Genomic DNA, 20613 nt, shown 5'->3' with positions numbered 1-20613 from the left:
GGGGGCTCGAAGGCTAGTAGAGCATCCATAGATACACACAGATAGAGATAGAGATAGAGATAGAGATAGAGATGGAGATGGAGATGGAGATAGAGATAGAGAGAGATTCAAACTCAATATACAATACCTTTTCAGCATATATTATTGCTCATATACAAAAGAAGGGGTTTATGTACAAAAGGTTTCATAGCCAATATGTGGCAGCTCACATCGCCAGGTAGCTTTCAAAATGGCTACACACATATGTTTTATGTGTCACATCAAAACTTGCACTTGGTGTAGAGGAGTTCCCATGCCTCACCTTTCACTCCCCCTCCACACACACACACACACACACACCCCCCCCCCCCCAAAACACAAAAAAAAAAAACCTTTTCTCGGCATCTAAGTAACTTTTGTGCTCTATGAGTTTACTTTCCCAACATATCCTTCGAGCCCCTAGGTCTCATGATACATGTCTGAAGATTAGACACCATAGTAGATCCCACCATCGAGCAAAAGTAAGTGAAGCATCCGCATACAACTACTTATTTTCTTTTAGTGCAAAATGTGTTGTGACATGAGGTGCAAAAACTTTGGCTTCAACGTCAACGCGAAACAACCAGGAAAAGACTCCTTTGCTATTGTTCTATATAAACATTCACCATCACCACACCACACCCACCTACCCCCTAAAGAAAGGAAAGAAAAATTATGGTGGATGTGGCATGACTTTATTTCGATCAGACCCATCATTTTTCGGCTAGGGTTTTGAGTCCTCGTCCTCGTCATTCCTCTAGCCAACTTCCCTAGTCAAGCATATTAGTAATGCGCAACTAATAGTTGTCTACACAACTGTCCATTCTACAAGGTTTCTACATACTGATAACAAATGCTAAAATGTAACAATGGCAAAATAGAGCCATTTTAACAGTCAAGCAATCGATGGCTAATACTACGTATACTCAATAATACCAATGGAAATCAAACATGGTTCTTTATGCACTCGTGCCCACCAGGCCAAAACCCATCCAGGTAAAGTTTGCCACCTAATGGAAAATTCTCTTAACAAAAGGGTTGAGCAGCTTTGGGTGCAAATGTTGCATCTTCAACAAACAGTTAAAATTTTTGAGACTACATCAAATAACTCACCTCTCGCAAACATCAACGTACAATTCCGTCTATTGCAATTTTCCTAGAAAAAAAAACACTATCAAAAGGAGACCACACTCAAATCTTACATAACTAGCAATCCTGTTCATCACAAATCTGAAGAATCAAAACAATGAATAGGGTAGAGGAACCAATAAAAGGACGGTTTTGTACAAATCCATCCTATCTTCTCCATGATTTGAATATTCCATGAAATAGGCATTTTGCACTAAAAGAGTTTCACATTAGGTATCTTATGGCATAATTTTGATTCAAAATCATGGATATCTATCATAGGAAATTGAGCTCTGACTACATAAATGTCCATAAATGGGCTCCTCTACCCTAATGAAGGACGATTTATCCCTTGAAAGCAAGCCCTTAAGAAGTAAACAATGGAACATTTATGTAAAGGAACCGTGAAATTCACCCTAAGAGCATGAAAGAATTTTTCTTTCTAATACAAGGTTTCCTTATAAAAGTACAAAGAGTCAGAACCATGCTTACATAAAAGGTGGAAAAAGAGAACAGTCTTCCTCATCACACTCTGAAGACTTGTTCATGACAAGAGTGATGGTAGTACTCAAAAATTTATACAAAGAATTTAGAGACCGGTGAGTTCCTCCATGCTTGGGGCAGACAAGCCCGTAATTTATCCTTTCAAAGCTTTTCCATGAGCTTCAATAAATCTAAGGATTAAAAAGGACTTGCAAGATAAAACAACCCATGCAAAGCAGCTCCCATGTTTCCGACGAGATTCGAAGAACGTGCAGGTCTAGGTAGTACCTGTATTGCTCAAATTTCACAGCTTTCTAGTCCAGCGGCTAAAAGTTTGCAGTCAGATCCTTGATTTCATCGAGCGCTATGACCTGACAATGGCAAATTTTCATGAGCAATTCATGTATATTGTAAAACGCTAACCTGACTAGAGGAGAGAAAAGTGGAGCTTGAAACATACCTGTTCCTCACCAGCAAAGTCATTTTCCTTGGTTAAAAAAAGCATGCAGTGGCACTCCTTCCTGCAGAAGAGGGGAAAAACATCAAGATGGTAGATCCTGTGTGCGTGCACACACACACTCCCCCCACCACCATCACCACCACCGCCAAATTTTAATTCTTTTTTAACAAGGGGAAAAAAGACGCAAAAGAAACACAATTTTCACATCCCTCTCCTTTACCTCACTTTCTCTACCTTTGCAATCATGTATGCCACCTTAGAGCCTTCGATAAAATATGACCAAAAATTTTGGCCTGTCTAACCATGAATATCTCAAGATTAAGGCAAATTCTAGAAGTCCTACATTTCTTGAATACTTTTTTGCTCTATATGGTTTTGTCTTAAGCGAGAAAGAACGCAAAGATCATCCATTTAAATCTTAATAAATATGCCCTCACACTAAGACCTAAACAAAACATGCTGTGCATATGTTCAACAGAACCTTCTAAGTTAACAATAAGCCGAATCAGAAAGACCCTACATAAATGGAACACAGACACTATACAAAGCATTCACCTTTCACGCATTGGCACACACGGACAATTCCAAAAGCCTTGCTCCACCTCGGCAACCTTGTCATCATAGTGCCTAAAAAGCTTGACAAAACAATCCAAAAAATCAATTCAAAATCTTAGCTAGAAATGGTGAGCAAAACAAACACATTATCTGGATTTCAAATATGACCTGCAAGGACACAGCGGAGCCCCAAGAGTGTCTTTATGTTCCGCTAAGCCCTTAATCAATCCACCAGAAATTGGAAGGTGAGCATAACAGCAAACTGTATACACTTCATTGTTACATCAATTCTATTCCAACTGAATACAATTTTTTTAGCAATCATGCAGTCCCTTAACACCCTATCAGAAACTTGAGACACAAAAATCGAACCAGCAACCAAAGACATACTTCTTTTACTGCTTCAAGCTGTTCCATAATGCCAGAATATGGATTTTCAAATAAAACCAACTTGCTTCATCTGTTACATGTTGCTTCATGTTTGGGCACTGTACCACTTCAATGAACTACTTTTGGTCCTGTGCTGGCAACCCTTTTCACATAGCATTTTAGATGTGCTTGACAACTTAAGAATTGCAAATCCCACCCCCTTTCCCCTTTTTTCTTTTTCTTCTCTATTCAGGTGATCTGGTAACCTACTTCTAGGAAGTCCTGAACCAAACATATACCTCTTCATCCAGGGTACTTGCAACCCACTCTGAAGGCCTACTCACCCACCTTAAAGATAACATTTCACTCTAGAGAGTACAGTTCAAGATCCGTTGGACAGATCAATTTGGTTACTTGACATTGCTCCTAAGACATTAAAAATGTTCTTCCCTCCTTCATCCCTCTCCCTCTCCCCCTCTAAGACAATGTGAAGACTTCTACAAATGGATCTGCACCTGAGGGTACATGGAGGAGGTCACAGAGTAGGAAGATGCTAACACAGCAGAGAGGGCACAAGTGGGCATATCGAAGCCTACAGGTTAAAGCTACCAAAAGACCAGAAGATACTTAATATATTCATTAAGCCTTCTTACGACTTTGGTGGGTGATGTACCAGACGACACGCCTATTCTGAAGAACCGGCAGAAGTAGAGAAATTGGAAGAGATCCTAAATCTTGAGCAGATTTTGGCACATAAAAGAAGTCAAGGGAAGTTGCTAAGTGCTACTAGGTCCAATCCAAGAGCTAGGCTAAAGCATGTAAAGAGGATGAAAAAGGTTGAATTGGCTGATTTGCATGTTCATTTTGCCTTGTCATCGTTGCCCTTCCTTTTCAGACCCTCGTCAGGGAGTTTCTTCGCAGTCCCCCTTAAAGAAGTGAACTGAGCTGTTGCAAGTTTCTCTTGAAATGTTGCTATTCAGCCAAAAATAGCAGGGACTAATGCTCGGGAACCATGCAGTTAGTCAAAGCAGATGTTGAAATCTGCCCATCACAGAAGCAAAAGCACAAGTGGATGCGATTCTTCAAGTACCACTAGGATCCATGCATATCTGTATCCATGCATATATGGAAGTATGCACACATGCATGTATGTATGTATGTGATAATGTACTGATGTATGTGCCTATGTATGCTTCATGTATGAAATGTCTTTACCTTCATATTACACAATGACTTCATTCTGAGGCACAAAGCTTGGTGCCTATTGCAGACTAGAAACCTGTGCTAACATAATTGAAACACAATGAAAAAGCTCCTTAACAGTCACACTCAGTACACATCTTGTAGGCTGACCTTGATCACCACTGCTGTAACTCCTTTGTCCATGCAAAAGTATGTATCAGAACGCCGTGCATATTGCTCTGAAAATTTTCGCATGACCTCCAAAGACTTATCAGGGTCCCCTGTATCAAAAATCCTTAAGGCACTATGCACTCATATTTCAGAACTTTTTTTCATCGAACAACCAAATCCACTGATTCTTAATCCAACCACCAGTAGGCTCAAGCTTCAAAACCAGGCAATCGGCAACATGAAATAACATGACTTAGCAAGACAAAAGTCTTCACGCAGCTACATTGACAATCTTTTAATCATCACATGCAAAGCACTGCCCTTAATACAGCTCTCAATCCCCTTTGCTGTATGCATCTCTCAGACATTTTGTAAAATATAGCTCATCCTCTCAAAGAGCCATTTGAGTCAGTTTTTATATTTCTATCGTGAGCAATCTATGGCTAACCCAGAGTGGAATATATTAAAAATAATGTATTTCAATTTCCCTATAGGTCAACTTCAGCTTACAAGACAATGATAAAACTCTCTCTCTCTCTCTCTCTCTCTCTCTCTCTCTCTCTCTCTCTCTCTCTCTCTCTCTCTCTCTCTCTCTCTCTCTCTCTCTCTCTTTTAACGCACTCTACGAGCGCGTGGCGGCACAGGAAAGCACGATACATACACTTAAGGATCATGTGAAGGCCCAAGATGAGGAATCAAACTACTCAAGAAAGAGCTTGCAGAGGTGCGATCACAAAATGTCCTCGAAGATGGAGAGCTTCAACCCTCAGTAATTGAAGAGCTTAACACGATTAAAGAACAAGTGCGAGCCATCAAAGAAGGTGAGGAGCAACAAAAAGAAATGACGACCTCGTGGGTAGATGTCATCACAAAGACCCAACAAAAAGCAGAAAAGGCCGAAAAAATGGATCGAGATTATCATGAAAGGAAAGGACAAGGAGAAATCCCCCACCCCCACACCAACCATCATTAACCTAACACTAGAAGAGGAGCAAAGGAGATGTGCACGGGCCTTACACGTAAGGATATGTGGCCTCAGAGACCAAGAGAATGTGGATGAAGAGGTGAAAGAACTCGTGACTCTGGTGGGGGTTAACGAGCAGACGCATACGAGGGCTTGGAGAGGCAATAAGAAAAGTGGGAGCAACGGAGAAACCTCGAAAGAAAGGGCACTTATCCTCTGCTTCCCCTCCATGGAAGCGAAGGACTTCTTGAAGAAGAGACCGACTCTAAAGAAGACTGGAATCTTTCTTGGAGATGACCGCACCCAAGGAAAAAGGGAAGATTGCTTTTTACAGGGTGGTGATATTGGAGCGACACTCCGCATGACGGTGCGAGACCTATGGGACCACACTAAAGATGGCAACTTGGAATTGTAATGGGTCACTCCGTCTTGAAGTAGGTGCCTTTGAGGATAGCTTCACAGGGAGAGACATCATTTTCTACTCTGGGACGCATAAAGCCCTTGGGCAATCCATGCCACATGTGAGCAGATATAGATGGGAGACAACCTGCAGACAGGAGACCAGATCGGAGCATCGAGGACGGGGCTCGAGGGGAGTCGCAGTTCTATTCAAGGAGGAGTTGTAGCCATTGATATATATAGCGCGCAAGGATGAACAGGCTAGGTACATGTGGGTGAGGCTCAGGGCAGAGACGGGCAGACACCTCTACATTGCTATCTGTTACTTTCCTCCTGGTACGTCAACATATGCATCACCTAGAGGACAGTCTCCCTCTGCTATTTTGGATAATGACAAATGGGAGTTTTTCAAGGATGGTAACTGTAACAAACTGCTGACCTGTCAAAGCCTAAAGAATGGAGCCAACTTACAGATGACGTGGCTGCGCGAGAGCAAAAACCCTAACCCTAATTTCTGCCAGAAACCCTAACTGCTGAAACCCTAATTCTGGAAACCCTAACCCTAAAACCTGCAAACCCTAATTCTAGAAACCCTAAAAAACAAGTAACAGAAGAAGAAGTCCTACCAACTTATGGGGACCCCGTCCGATGGGGCCCCAAGTGACATAAAGGCATTAAAAATAAAGCAGAACATGCTCAAAAGACTTTGCACATCAAAATATGATGATGTGGCACCTGTACGGACGTTCCGGAATTCGCGGCGGATTTTTTGAGAAAATCCAAAATTTTAGGAACGTGGTTTTTTGGGGTCAGCTTTTCAAATTTGATGCTTTTAGGCTTTGGGCCTTTAAATATGAGCCTTGGGGGCCTTCTCTGGAACTTTTTAGCGCGCAGATTGCAGAGCAGGTGCTCCCCAGCTGTTGTACTTTGCGAATCAGAAGTAATATAAAGAAATACCGAAAGGGGCGCCAAGGTTTGGGGCCAATACTCTCTGGGGTGGAATTCCGCCACTCCGTGTCGCGTGTCGTCTCTCTCTCTCTCTCTCTCTCTCTCTCTCTCTCTCTCTCTCTCTCTCTCTCTCTCTCTCTCTCTCTCTCTCTCTCTCTCTCTCTCAGTTCAGTTGTTATTGAAGTGTCTTTTCTATTGGCACGTGGTGCCCGCCTTGTGACAGTGGTATCAGAGCATCAAGCGTGTGCTTTTCTGAAAGCATACCAGTCCTACAAAGAGCAGACAGAGCTATTGGAATTTTATTCGAGGCACCCGGACTTATCAGCCACTCCCACCCTTACTTCATCGCGCATCGAGCGCGCTCCCGTCTTCACCGCTCATGTTTTCCAAGGCATAAACCATTTAGATCACTTGCAAAGAAGGATCCGATATTTGTTTCAAGTCATTGTTTTTCTCAAAAGCAGTGCCATGCAGATGTTGATGTCTACAACTACCAAGCAGCATACTCCAAGTACTTGGCAAGCTTTCAAAAAAAAAAATTGCCCGAAGTTATATGGTTTTTGACATCTTCCTTCGGAGTGCAACTTCTGGCAGAATGGGGTATCCTAAAATGCTTGCCATGGAAACCCTAGCAGACTATATCTTGAAATTTCTCGACATCTCTCAGTAGATGTCTCTTCTCGAGTTGATAACCTTGGAGGTTCGGTGTGATTGCTATCTCTTGGGACTACCATCGCCGCCAAAGAAGCACTGTCTGCCCAAGAGCTGATGGACCATGCTGTGCTCGGCTACGACCTCATGGAACTTAACCCTAATTTTTGGTGCAGGTTTCAAGATGGAAAGTCAATCGACTTTTCGAGCTCGACTGATGTCGAGATTGCTTTTTAAGTTTGAAATCTGTTTGAGAACTTGTTTGGTGATCCTGTTTGAAATTTGTTTGAAATGGATGGTATCTGTTTTGAACCTGTTTTGGTGCCGATTTGAATTGTTTGACTCTGGTTTGATCCTGGTTTCAATGATTGGTGATTTTACTCCCAGGTGGAGAAGTGAGAAATACTGTTTTTGAATTCTTTGAACCTCGGAACGACGCAGGCCGATGCCTGGGAAGCGTTTCGTTGTATGCTAGAAAACCTCTGAACGACACAGGCCGATGCCTGGGGAGCGAGGGAGCGTTTGGTTGTATGCTTGAACCTCCAAGCGACGCAGACTGCGGTCTGGGGAGCGTTTGGTTGTACAGTCCTTTGAGCTCATGGCCCGAACCTTTTTAGGTTATTTGCGGGGGGAGTGACGAGGTAGTCGTTGAGTAGCTTCATACCGCAGACCGTTTGTCTCGGGGGAGTGCTCAGCGGCGCTGTTTGTTGTGTCTTGTAACATGCATATGTCAGCATTTGTGTTGCATTGTGATGTGCCAATTACTGAATATTCCTAATTGGATGAGATTGCTTGGGTATGTAATTTTAGTGCATCAAGACACCCGTGGAAGATCAGTACGGTCTGGGTGTGATGGCTAATTTTACTATGCCGGAATATCAAGAGTTCCGATTTGGACGAAAGGAGAAGCTAACTCCTTGATCAAAAGAGCAGTAAGGAGAAGCTAACTCCTTAATAAAAAGAGCAAACTGATTGACCCTCGAAATGTCCCTCGGAAATTTTTGAGCTAACTTGAGTTGTTTTGCAGATATGTTGTAATCGCGGACGATTACTCTCTCTCAAGAAGGGGAGATGTAACAAACTGCTGCAAAGCCTAAAGAATGGAGCCAACTTACAGATGACATGGCTGCGCGAGAGCAGAAACCCTAACCCTAATTTCTGTCAGAAGCCCTAACTGCTGAAACCCTAATTCTGGAAACCCTAACCCTAAAACCTGCAGACCCTAATTATGGAAACCATAACCCTAAAACCTGCAAACCCTAATTCTAGAAATCCTAAAAAAACAAGTAACAGAAGAAGAAGTCCTACCAACTTATGGGGACCCCGTCCGATGGGGCCCCAAGTGACATAAAGGCATTAAAAATAAAGCAGAATACGCTCAAAAGACTTTGCACATCAAAATATGATGATGTGGCACCTATACGGACGTTCCGGAATTCGTGGTGGATTTTTAGGGAAAATCCGAAATTTTAGGAAAGTGATTTTTTGGAGTCAGCTTTTCATATTTGATGCTTTTAGGCTTTGGGCCTTTAAATGTGAGCCTTGGGGGCCCTCTCTGACACTTTTTAGCGCGCAGATTGCAGAGCAGGTGCTCCCCGGAAGTTGTACTTTGCGAATCAGCAGTAATATAAAGAAATACAAAAAGGGGCGCCAAGCTTTGGGGCCAATACTCTCTGGGGTGGAATTCCGCCACTCCATGTCGCGTGTCGTCTCTCTCTCTCTCTCGTTCAGTTGTTATTGAAGTGTCTTTTCTATTGGCACGAGGTGCCCGCCTTGTGACAGTAACATTATCATACTAGGGGACTTCAATGCTAGGACTGCCCATCACAAAACAATATTATATGATAATTCCGAGGAGATGCTTAGGGAGCTGGACGTTACTGAGATGGGCCTATCCAGACTATCACAAGATAAGGAATACACTGAGTACGGCAGATACTTGATCGATATGGGAACTGCACATAGATTGGCCATTTTGAATGGCCTACAAAGATTTTCAACAGCTAGAGGTTTTACTTACTTTCCACACCGACATGGTGCTAACACGGTGGATTATTCTATGGCCTTGCCAGGTCTCATACCATTCTTTCAGGATTTCATGGTGGGCACTAGGCCAGTTGGAGTAGCAATTGATTATGCTATCTTGCCTTTCACCCTGACGTTTCAGTTCAGCACAACTCCATTAGGAGAGGTCCCCACGCACACTCGGTATACCTTCATGAGGGAGATGGATTGTGTCTATATGGATGAGATATACAGGCAACTATGCACTCAAGAGCCGAGACGGCCACTAGCTGAACTCACTCAGATACTGACAGACGCTCCATAAAGCAGCATCAGAGGCATACCCCCACAGCCAGCCTACATGGAGACGATCTGGGAGCATGTCCCAGAACAGTTGGTATGATGAGGAGTGTAGAGAGACGAGGATCAAATTACAGAGGGAAGGGCTCATGGGTATTACCACAAATAGACAATCACGGATTATCTTTCACCGCCTAGTGCGACGAAAGAAAAGGGCTTATCTATCTCAGCCAGAGCGGGATTTGTATCAGCTATTTATGAGTCAAGACTCACGCAAAGCATGGAGGCTATTCCGCGAGCATTCACCACCACTAGCGGTCACCTCCATAGAGACATGGGGGGAATATGCCACATCTCTCTATACAGCATCAGAGCAACCACCTTTGCCGGAATCACTAGAGACGTGCACGGAGACATGTTCTTTCTTTACTGCTAAAAGGGTAAGGAAACTTGAAAGCCATGGACAGGATGAAGACAAGGAGAGCACATGATCATGATGGTCTGGTAGCAGAGCACTTCATCCATGCCAGAAATATGCTTGCAGAGCTCCTTGCTATGATGTTTAATCGAGCCATGTATGAAGGCTTCCCTGAGACTTGCGGCCTTGCGCTCACACCAAAGTTGCTTTTTCCCACCTCACGTCGATTGGCCGGCGCTCTCAATGAGCAAAAAGAGGAACGAGGGGAGGCTAAACAAGCCCTTCTTTCTTGGGTTACCTGTCACTCTTCAAAAACATGATTAGAAATCAGCACGCCCAAGGAGACTAGTGTTACGTGCGACCGCAACAAGCAAAAAAATTTATGTGGTTCTTTTCTTGAGTGATACAGAACGCCGCCAAAGAGCTCTGATACCAATGTAAGGTGCAACGGAAGTGCATGTTGATAGTGCTCAGGATGAGTGCTCCGAACTGTGCTCAAGGATTCCTTTTTCTTATGGAAGGGAGAGCCTTCCGTGCTTCTTAGAGAGAGAGTACAAGTGCAATGATCACAATCAAAGTGAATGCTACTGTGAATGAAAGTGATGAGAATAAGAGAGAGAGAGAGAGAGAGAAGAATATGACACCAGACGGTTCTCAAACCCCCCTCCAAGGGCCCTCCACTCTATGGCAAGAGAGGTCTATGCTATAAATCGCACAAATCTGGTACAATGGTCTAGATGATGTGGTACTTGATGATGACAATGTCGACAACGATGGTGTCGTCGTCAAGTCTGAGATCTGCGACGATGGCGACGAAGGTGTCGTCGTCAAGATAATGATCTGCAATGACGAAGGGGTTGTCGTCAAGATAGGGACTGCGATGACGATGAGGATGACGATGGTGTCGACAACGACGGCGTTGTAAGGTGCAGCGGAATGAATGTTTGAACTTTGCTCAAGATGAGTGCTCCGAACTATGCTCAAGGTTCCTTTTGTTCTTATGGAAGGGAGAGCCTTTCGTTCATAATGAGAGAGTGCAATGGACACAAACAAAGTGAAGGGACACTGTGCGTGAAAGTGTATGAGACTGAGAGATAGAGAGAGAAGAGAATACGACACCAGAGATGCTGTAAAAACCCTCCTCCGAAGGCCCCACTCTCGTCGGCGAGAGTGGTCTACTATTGATTGCACAAACCGGTACAAATTGAATGCATGTGATTGATGCAAGTCTAGGCTAGATCGATGACGACGACGGGGATGGCGAGACCGATCTAAGGGCTGAAATCTGCTACTCTTTATCTGCTGTCCAAAAACGCTAAAGGGCTGAAATCTGTTGTCCTTCTACGGCTGTCCAAAAACACTAATGGCTGAATTCTGCTGCGGCTGAAAACGCTATGGAAAACGCTGCCCTTGCTGGTCTTTATGGCTGAAAACCTACAGGTACTTGGGCTGAAATTTGATGGTTCTTATCTGCTGAAAATCTGCTGATGCTAATGCTGAAAACGCCATGCACAAGGGAGGGCGATCTGGGCTCCAAAACGCTAGGGCTGCAAACCTGGAAAAACGCTAGGCTGAGAACTTCTTGGCGATGAGTGCTTGCTTCAAAAACGCTGGTCCTGGGATCTTCTGGCGATGTTGGATTGGATCAAAAACGCTAGAAGCTGGGGTTGATGGAAAACGCTAGGCTAGGGGAAATCTTGCTTGGAGGGGAAACCACCAAGGGGTTCTTGCTTGAGAAGTTGCCTGTTGAGCTTGGGCTCCTGCTGCCTCTTTTGCCAATTAGTGCTAGTCTAGGTTTGCTTATATACAAACTTACTCAATTTGCCCCACCTACTTTCCAACAAAAATCACTTAAAAATAATACGTGAAAAATGTCAAAAATAGGGAAAATAGGTCTATGCATTGTTAAAATGCTACTAATGGGATCTGACTGGAATATGATGGTCATGTTGTGTGCAACCAGAGGATATGCATTCAATCTAAGTGTCTGGACATGCACGATCTGCGAACAGACTTTTTTTTTTTCGACACACCATAGGGCCCACAGGGGGAGGTGCTTATCCCTTCCAAATATTAGCCATGTTACATGGTCGGGCAAGGGCCGCGTACCATCGGGCAAGAGCCACGCGTAGGCATCACCATGGCCACCTAATTGATGCACCACATGCTGGGAACGGCGGAGAGAACTCGTAGCAACCAGCTAGGAACCTCCTCCTCGGGTGACCCACCCCAGGAGGAGGATGCACTCAAGTGTCCAAGGGCAAGAGCCCTAGCAACGTGAACACCAGGTGAGCACAAGGTGTCCCTCTAGAGTGTGACCCAACGGGGGATTTACAAAAGTGTCAGATCACTTCCTATTCTAGACTGACTTGACTTAACTGAACCCTTGTCATGTTGTAGCTTGTCCACAGACACATAGGGTTGGATGTGTCACATGACAGGCGTTAAGGCTGAAAACTGAAAATGCTAGATGCTTTGCTAGGGATCTGCTGTTGTGGTGGTACTGCGGCATGAATCTGCAGCTCCTTCACCTGACTAGGGCTGAAATGCAAAAACGCTGGCTGACCTGGCTGAATTCTAAAAACGCTAGGCTGATGTGCTGAATTCTGAAAATGCTAGGCTGACCTGCTGAATTCTGAAAACGCTAGGCTGATCTGGTACTAGATGGGGAATCTGGCGAGGATCTACAACCAGAGGGTTCTCACGAGGCTAAGGCTGGGAACTGAAAACGCTGATGGTAGTGGCTGAAAACCTTGATTGCTAGAGGCTGAAAACGCTGGGCTGATCTTTGAGAAAACGCTGGGACCTGTGGGTGCCTGCCTGCTCTGCTGCGGGTGCCTGCCCTTTTGTGTCCTGCTTCGTCTGCTTCTGCTGAGTGCCCAATGGTTTCTTTTATAGTTCTTTTAGCAAATTGCCCTACTTACTTTTCCAACAAAAGTCACTTATTAATAAATAAGTGAAAAATGTGTATTTTGGCAACAAAAAGGGTTCTATGCTTTGGAAAATGCTTAGGATGGGTACTAACTGTCATGCTAATGATCATGCTGTGTGCAATCAGAGGATATGCAACTATATTAAGTGCCTGGACATGCACGGCTTGCGCCCAGGTTCACAAGGGTGCCAGAACACTTCCTAGGCTAACCTAAACCCTAGAAGTAGGTACAGCTTGTCCACGTACACATAGGGTTCGATGTGCACGTGACACTATATCAGCCTTTGTATCAAATATTGTATGAGCCCTCCCCCCGCCATCTAGTAGGTAGAGATTTTTTTTATTTTTTTCCATCACCCCACTTTTTATCTTTCTGTACTCAAACATTGTGCTAGATTCCACAATGTTGTAACTTTGTGGTCTCATAGGTCATTTTGGCCTTCTGAAGACGTTAATATAGCATTTCATTTCATCATCTCTCTCTCTCTCTCTCTCTCTCTCTCTCTCTCTCTCTCTCTCTCTGTGGAAAAAGTCAGGGCTGTATATTACTAAGTACAATATAATCCCCAGCGGATGCCATAATAGCCTATCACGTGGGGTGTACAAACTGAATGTAAGGATGAGAGCCACTATAGTGACAACTCGACTAGAACAATCTCATGGTGGTCGGTGTGATGAGTGGAGGAGAAACCACCGAGGAGGGGCATAATGCCACGTAATCTGGCCACCTGTAAGTGTGAAGAAGAGTGGGGATCGGGCCCAACGCCGAAGGAAGGCAAATCGGCGAGCCTCGGCTGCTCGAGATATACCTGAGGAAGAATCCCACTGCCAAATCAGGGTGTGAATGATGTCCAGCCAAATGACAATGAGGGTATCCTGAAGGAGCTGTGGAGCCGCACTTAGAATGTGAAGACAACGGGCTCTCCAAACATTCCATAGTGTAATACTAGTGATGACTGAAAAAACTTCATCACGTGTTTGAGAATCCCCCTGCCAAGCAATCTGTGGTAGCATAGCCAAAGTCCCTCACCGATAACCAGTCGAGGTAAGCATAAAGGCTGGATCTGTGTCTGAGCCCTCGTAGAAAAGATGCGGGACGGGCATCGGCATCAACCATGAGACAAATCCCCAAGTGAGAAATCCATGCTGAACACCCGCTCTGCTAAGTAAAAAGCAAACTGCAAGCCACACTACATGGGAAGTTGAGCATGACCAAAGACAGTGTGCAGGTGACTCAAGTAGTCGCAAAGGACAGCGAGTACATAATGGATCATGACCCATAGTAGCTAGCCAAGTCCCAACTGGAAGTCCTGCATGTGCAATCATCCACATGAAAAAAGAAATACGACGAGCCGCATGTAAATCCTAGATGGCGGACCAAAACTGTTGTAGATAGGCATGGGAGAGACCTCAATGTAACCAGAAACGCATACGAGAGGGCTGCTCTGGTTGCTGTCTCATCAATGCTAACCTCCCAATCCTGACAGTGTACTCAAAGAATGATACAGGTGCACCGGTGGGGTCAGAGTGAGGCCAATGCCATTCTCCTGGGTCCCAATAAAGCTGAGATAGGGCACGACCCTCCCACACCCAAAGCCTCCAAAGTGCAGCATCAGCGGACGCGAAACGGGGGTCAACACAACGACGCTTCCCGCGGGAGCCAACTACTCGTATGGCCTCCCATAAAGCGCCAGGGGAGACAAGGTGCGGAGAGGTGGCATCATATGTCAATCTAGCATGAATCCCCTGAGAGTAGTCAGTATCAACTGTGAACAGCATGGTGTCTAAACGAACTAATAAGAGAGTGCTCTGAGCAAAGAGGCCTTCCCAGCCACAATGGGGAGGCATCTAAACCGTGCCTCGCATGACTGCATCCCACTGTGAAGGAACGGCGGAATCAATCTCAAGCAGTCTATCTCTCACCCCGCGACCAATGTCATAATGTTCTGCCACAAAATCTACATCCAACATACGTGTCTCATGAAACAACCGCATAGAGGCAGCAGGGCCAATGTCCCAATCAGCCAAATCAATGTGAGTCCTCTCTCCAAGCTGACGGGGTGGATTAACCGAAGAATCAAGAACTGCAGCATTCCAAATGAGAGGCTGGCGCTCAATCTCCTCTCGACATGAGGGAGGTGAGCGTATGATAGCCCGTCGCATGGAAACCCAAATCTGAAGGAGCGATCGGATGAAGGGTGAGAGGTTGGTGGTGGACAAGGGGGCATCCGTAAACAGAAAACGATACCCTGTATGCCAAGTATGACCATCTCTAGTGCCGAGGAGTGGAGTCATTGTGCAAAGAGCGGCCTGAAGAAGCATCTCTCTCTCTCTCTCTCTCTCTCTCTCTCTCTCTCTCTCTCTCTCTCTCTCTCTCTCTCTCTCTCTCTCTCAAAACTCTTCTTCTTCTTCTTCTTCTCTCTCTCTCAACTTTAACAAAGACTAGCCTGACTAGAGTGTATGCAGCTTTGCGGAGACTAGGAGGATGTGTTCGCAGGTTCAATTCCAAGAACCTCAAACGAAGCTTTGGCTTTTATGATACTCTCGTGACTTCATCTATGCTTTATGGAGTGCAAATATGGGAGCCTTTCGTATCCCGCACTGAGGGATGAAGATGCATGGAAAGGTGGTTGGTCTCTATGATATCTTGAATGATCAAAGCCAAAGCATCAGTTTCACATGAGATTATTCCCGCAAAGTTAGCTGCTCCCTATTGGTGGTAGAGGCACTTACTAGATTGGTCTCCTTCATGCACAGTATCTGGGATCTCCCGAGAGACGGATGTGTCACAAATTGCTGACGTGTCAAGTCCTGAAGAATGGAGCCAACTTGCAGATGCCGGCCGAGGGGCCTAAACCCTAAGAAGAACAAGCAACAGAAGAAGAAGGCCTACCAACTTATGGGACCCCATCTGATGGGGCCCCAAGTGACATAAAGAATTAAAATAAAGCAGGACTCGAAGCTAACGACGTGGCAGTTTCCAGAAATCATGCTGACAGTGCTGACGTCGCAGGTCGTATGGATTTCTGCGTTTTGTGCTGGCAGTTATATGGAATTCTGCGATTTACGCTGGCAGCTTTTTGGCATTGCTTTTGGACCAGAAGCTTTTGAGTTTAAAGGCTTTTCATGTAAACTGCTTTACATAGGCCAAGGGCCTTTAAATATGTGCTAAGGGCTCATTCTCTGGCATGCTTCCTGGAGAAGGTGCAGAGTCTGCAGTACCGGCTTATACTGTGTTGATGCAATATAAAGAAATACCGAAAGGGCGCCAATGTTTGGGGCCAATACTCTCTGGGGTGGAATTCCGCCACTCCGTGTCGCGTGTCGTCTCTCTCTCTCTCAATTCAGTTGTTATAGAAGTGCTAAAAGTTTGTTCAGTCTGTTCTTTTCTATTGGCACGTGGTACTCGCCTTGTGACAGTGATATCAGAGCATCAAGCGTGTGCTTTTCTGAAAGCATACCGGTCCTACCAAAGAGTATACAAAGCAATCCCGGACTTATTAGCCACTCAAACCCTTCATACACGGCGCATCGGGCGCGCTCCCGTCCTGATCGCTCTATCGTACAGGGCATAAGCCATAAAGAACCCAAGAGGTGGAATTCATGGATTCAACAGAATATTTGCAGTTTCTACTCAACGAGCTTCATGACATTCTTTCGCGGCATCCTCTGCAGAATCTTCTGATGCTGCAAAGTTTTCAACAATTTTTGAACTACATGTTACCCCCTCTGATGCTCCGGTACCTCCTCCTCCAGCACCAGAAAGTACGAGAGCTTCCAACCGGCAACCTTCTCAGCCATATGTTCCGATCGGGGAAGTCTTCAGGAATATGGTGCAGCCATCTAACCTTGATCCAGTGTAACCGCCATTGCCCACACCTCCACCACCGCCGCCACCAGGCTACAATGGTTGGAGCCCATATGGATACCCTTATTATCCATACCCGGGATATGCGCCTAACCAACCCAAAGATTTCAAAGATGGCGGCACGACAGTCAAATTTTTCACTTTTTCTGGGGTGAAAGATCGCAAGAAAGCATTGCAGTTCCTACAGCAATTCGACAACATCTATGCTTTGGGAAACTATACAGAAGAATCCAAGATTTCTCGAGCAGTGGGATTTCTTAAAGATAATGCTATGCAATGGTGGAGTTCAATCGCGACACAACCGCATGCTCCAAGGACCTGGCAAGCTTTCAAGACAGTTTTTGCACGTAGTTACATAACTTCAATGTTTGAAGTCCGGATTTTGGCAGAGTGGGGCAACTTGAAAATACTTGCGACCGAAACCATGGACGACTATAACCAAAGGTTTCTCGACATGTATCTTCCGGTGTCCTTCTTTAAATTCATTTCCTTGGAGGACCAGTGTGAGCGCTACACCATTGGACTACCATCACCATTGCAAGAATATTGTCTCTCCAAGCAAGTCTCTACCATGCAAGACCTTATGGACCATGCCGTGGTCGGCTACAAGCTCATGAAAGGAAAGTTGGAGTTTACCACACAAGAACCTTCAGCCACTAACCAGAACTCCGCGCAACAACGAACAAATTCTCGAGAATCCGGTGAAAACCAACCTCAACGGTCTCGTCTGACACAACGTAAAACTAACGCCTTGTTACAAGAAGGCCGATGCTTCAAATATTTCCAAACAAGGCATACGTTCAATACGACTACGGTCTAGGGAACGTTTGGTTGTACAGTCCTCTGAGCTCATAGCCCAGACCTTTTTAGGTTATTTGGGGGGGGGGGAGTGACGAGGTAGTTGTTGAGTAGCTTCATACCGCAGACCATTTGTCTCGGGGGAGTGCTCAGCGGCGCTGTTTGTTGTGTCCTGTAACATGCATATGTAAGCATTAGTGTTGCATTGTGATGTGCCAACTACTAAATATTCCTAATTGGATGAGATTGCCTGGGTGTGTAATTTTAATGCATCAAGACACCCGTGGAAGATCAGTGTGGTCTGGGTGTGGTGGCTAATTTTACTACGCCGGAATATCGAGAGTTCTGATCTGGACAAAAGGAGAAGCCAACTCCTTGATCAAAAGAGCCGAAAGGAGAAAAAGAGTCGAAAGGAGAAGCTAACTCCTTAACAAAAAGAGCAAACTGATTGTCCCTCGGAAATGACCCTCGGAAACTTTTTTAGCTAACTCGAATTGTTTTGCAGATATGCTATAATCGTGGACGATTACTCTCTTTCAAGAAGGGGAGATGTCACAAATTGCTGACGTGTCAAAGTCCTCAAGAATGGAGCCAACTTGCAGATGCCGGCCGAGGGGCCTAAACCCTAAGAAGAACAAGTAGCAGAAGAAGAAGTCCTACCAACTTATGAGGACCCCCCGATGGTGCCCCAGTGGCATAAAGGGATTAAAATACAGCAGGACTTACACACACACACACACACGCACAAAAAAAAAATGATAACAGCTATGAGATGCTCCGTGTTTTGCACTGACTAATGACGTGGCAGTTGTACGGAATTCCGCAAAACGCGCTGGCAGCTTTTTGGCATTGCTTTTGGACCAGAAGCTTTTGAGTTTGAAGGTTTTTTATGTAAACTGCTCTTCATAGGCCAAGGGCCTTTAAATATGTGCTAAGGGCTCTGGCATGCTCCCTCGAGAAGGTGCAGAGCGTGGAGTTCCGGCTTGTACTGTGTTGATGCAATATAAACAAATACCAAAAGGGGCGCCAAGGTTTGGGACCAATACTCTCTAGGGTGGAATTCCGCCACCCCGTGTCGCGTGTCGTCTCTCTCTTTCAATTCAATCTGTTCTTTTCTATGGGCACAGGGTGCCCATCTTGTGACACTCATTCCTGGCACACTTCAATGTGAAAGTGCAGGGTTTCGAGTACCGGCATTGTACTGAGTTCAAGCAATATAAAGAAATATCGAAAGAGACACCAAAGTTCGCGTTTTGTGTGTCATGCATTTCTTTCTGTTTAGTTGTTATTTGAAGTGCTTAAAGTTGTTCAGTTTGTTCTTTCATGTTGGCACGTGGTTCGTGTCCCCGTAACAGTGGTATCAAAGCTTTAAGTGTGTGCTTTTCTGAAAGCATACCGGTCCTACCAAAGAGGAGACAGAGCAAGTGGCACTTCTAAAGTTTACACGCTGCGACTGCTACTGACACTGCCAACCAGTCCTACACACAAGATCACTGACACGGCCACAACATGGGCTAGGCTTCCCAACACTCATCCATCACGCATCGGGCATGCTCCCATCATCATCACTCTGTCATACAAGGCATAAGACATATAGAACCCAAGACCACATAGCGTTCATGGGTTCGGCAGAGTACCTACAGTTTCTCCTTGACAAGCTTCGCAACATCCTCAACAGAATCTTCCAATGCTACAAAGTTTTCAACACTTTCTATATCACATGTTACCCCCTTTGATGCCCCACCTGATACCTCCTCCTCCGGCACCAGAAAGTACGAGAGCTTCCAATCGACAACCTTCCCAGCCAGCTATTCCAATTGGGGGAGTCTCCAAGGATATGGTGCAGCCATCTGATCCTAATCCAGTGCAGCCGCCTTTGCCACCGTTGTTGCCCCCACCTCCCCCACCACCACCAGGCTACAATGGTTGGAGCCCATATGGATACCATTATTATCCGTACCAAGGATACACGACTAACCAACCAAAAGATTTCAAGGATGGTGGCACGATAGTCAAACTTTTCACCTTTTCCGGGATGAAAATTCGGAAGAAAGCATTGCAGTTCCTACGGCAAGTCAACAATATCTATGCTTTGGGGAACTATTCAGAAGAATCCAAGCTTTCTCAAGCAGCGGGATTTCTTAAAGATAATGCCATGCAATGGTGGAGTTCAATCGCGACGCAACCGCATGCTCCAAGGACTTGGCAAGCTTTCAAGACAATATTTGCACGCAGTTATATGACTTCTCTCTTTGAAGTCCAGATCTTGGCAGAATGAGGCAACTTGAAAATGCTTGCCACAGACCATGGACGACCACGAACCAAAAGTTTCTCGACATCTACCTTCCGGTGTCCTCCTTAAAGTTTATTGCCTTGGAGGACCAGTGCGAGCGATACACCATTGGACTACCATCACCATTGCAGGAATATTGCATGTCCAAGCAAGTCTAAACTATGCAAGAGCTTACGGACCATGCCGCGGTCAGCTACAAATTGATGAAAGGCAAACTAGAGTTTACTATAGAAGTAACTCTGGCAAATAACCAGAACTCCCGACAACAACGAACAAATTTTCGAGATTCTCATGGAAGTCAACCGCAAAGGCCTCATTTGACGCCTCAACAACGAGACTCCTTATTACAAGAAGGCCGATGCTTTAGATACTTTCAAACAGGGCATAACCATTTTGGTTGTTCCCAATGCACTGACCCAGACCATCGGAGCCGACATCCGCGTCGACGGTCGACAAAACCCTAAAACTATCTCCAACCAAACGAGCTAAAGTGGCCATTGGACTTGTACCTAACATCGATGGCATACGCCTTGAGAGTACAAATGAATTGTGTCGAGCATATGCAAAGTCAACGGCTTAAAAACCCTGATTTTCTTGGACCCAAGAGCTATCGAAAACTTCATCCATCTGGAATTCCTGAAGCAGATGGACTTTGATTATGATCCACAGGGT

General features: G+C 45.1%; 1 protein-coding gene across 6 annotated transcripts in view; it reads right to left on the bottom strand.

Annotated features, from left to right (window-relative positions):
* Positions 1–1567: 1567 nt before the first annotated feature.
* Positions 1568–20613, bottom strand: part of LOC147455407 (ferredoxin thioredoxin reductase catalytic beta chain family protein) — a 74880-nt gene continuing 55834 nt past the window's right edge. Inside the window, exons 2-7 of one of the 6 annotated variants that reach the window (XR_015188344.1) lie at positions 4367–4476; positions 2813–2862; positions 2645–2724; positions 2090–2150; positions 1918–2000; positions 1568–1820 (exon numbers count right to left, since the gene is read on the bottom strand). Coding sequence is in view for 4 of the 6 variants with exons in the window: in XM_086514184.1 (XP_086370310.1) it covers positions 1956–2000; positions 2090–2150; positions 2645–2716; positions 2813–2862; positions 4367–4476 (338 nt within the window). In the remaining 2 variants the exon portion in view is untranslated. Of the gene's footprint in view, positions 2001–2089; positions 2151–2644; positions 2725–2812; positions 2863–4366; positions 4477–20613 lie in introns of all 6 variants that reach the window. The other 5 variants (XR_015188345.1, XM_086514184.1, XM_086514185.1 and 2 more) reach the window with 5 other exon arrangements.

Source organism: Adiantum capillus-veneris, chromosome 6 (assembly GCF_014529385.1).
Source record: "Adiantum capillus-veneris isolate H3 chromosome 6, ASM1452938v2, whole genome shotgun sequence".
Classification (NCBI taxonomy): domain Eukaryota; kingdom Viridiplantae; phylum Streptophyta; class Polypodiopsida; order Polypodiales; family Pteridaceae; genus Adiantum; species Adiantum capillus-veneris.
The sequence above is the reverse complement of the archived record's forward strand: the minus strand, read 5'-3'. Positions and strand labels throughout refer to the sequence as shown.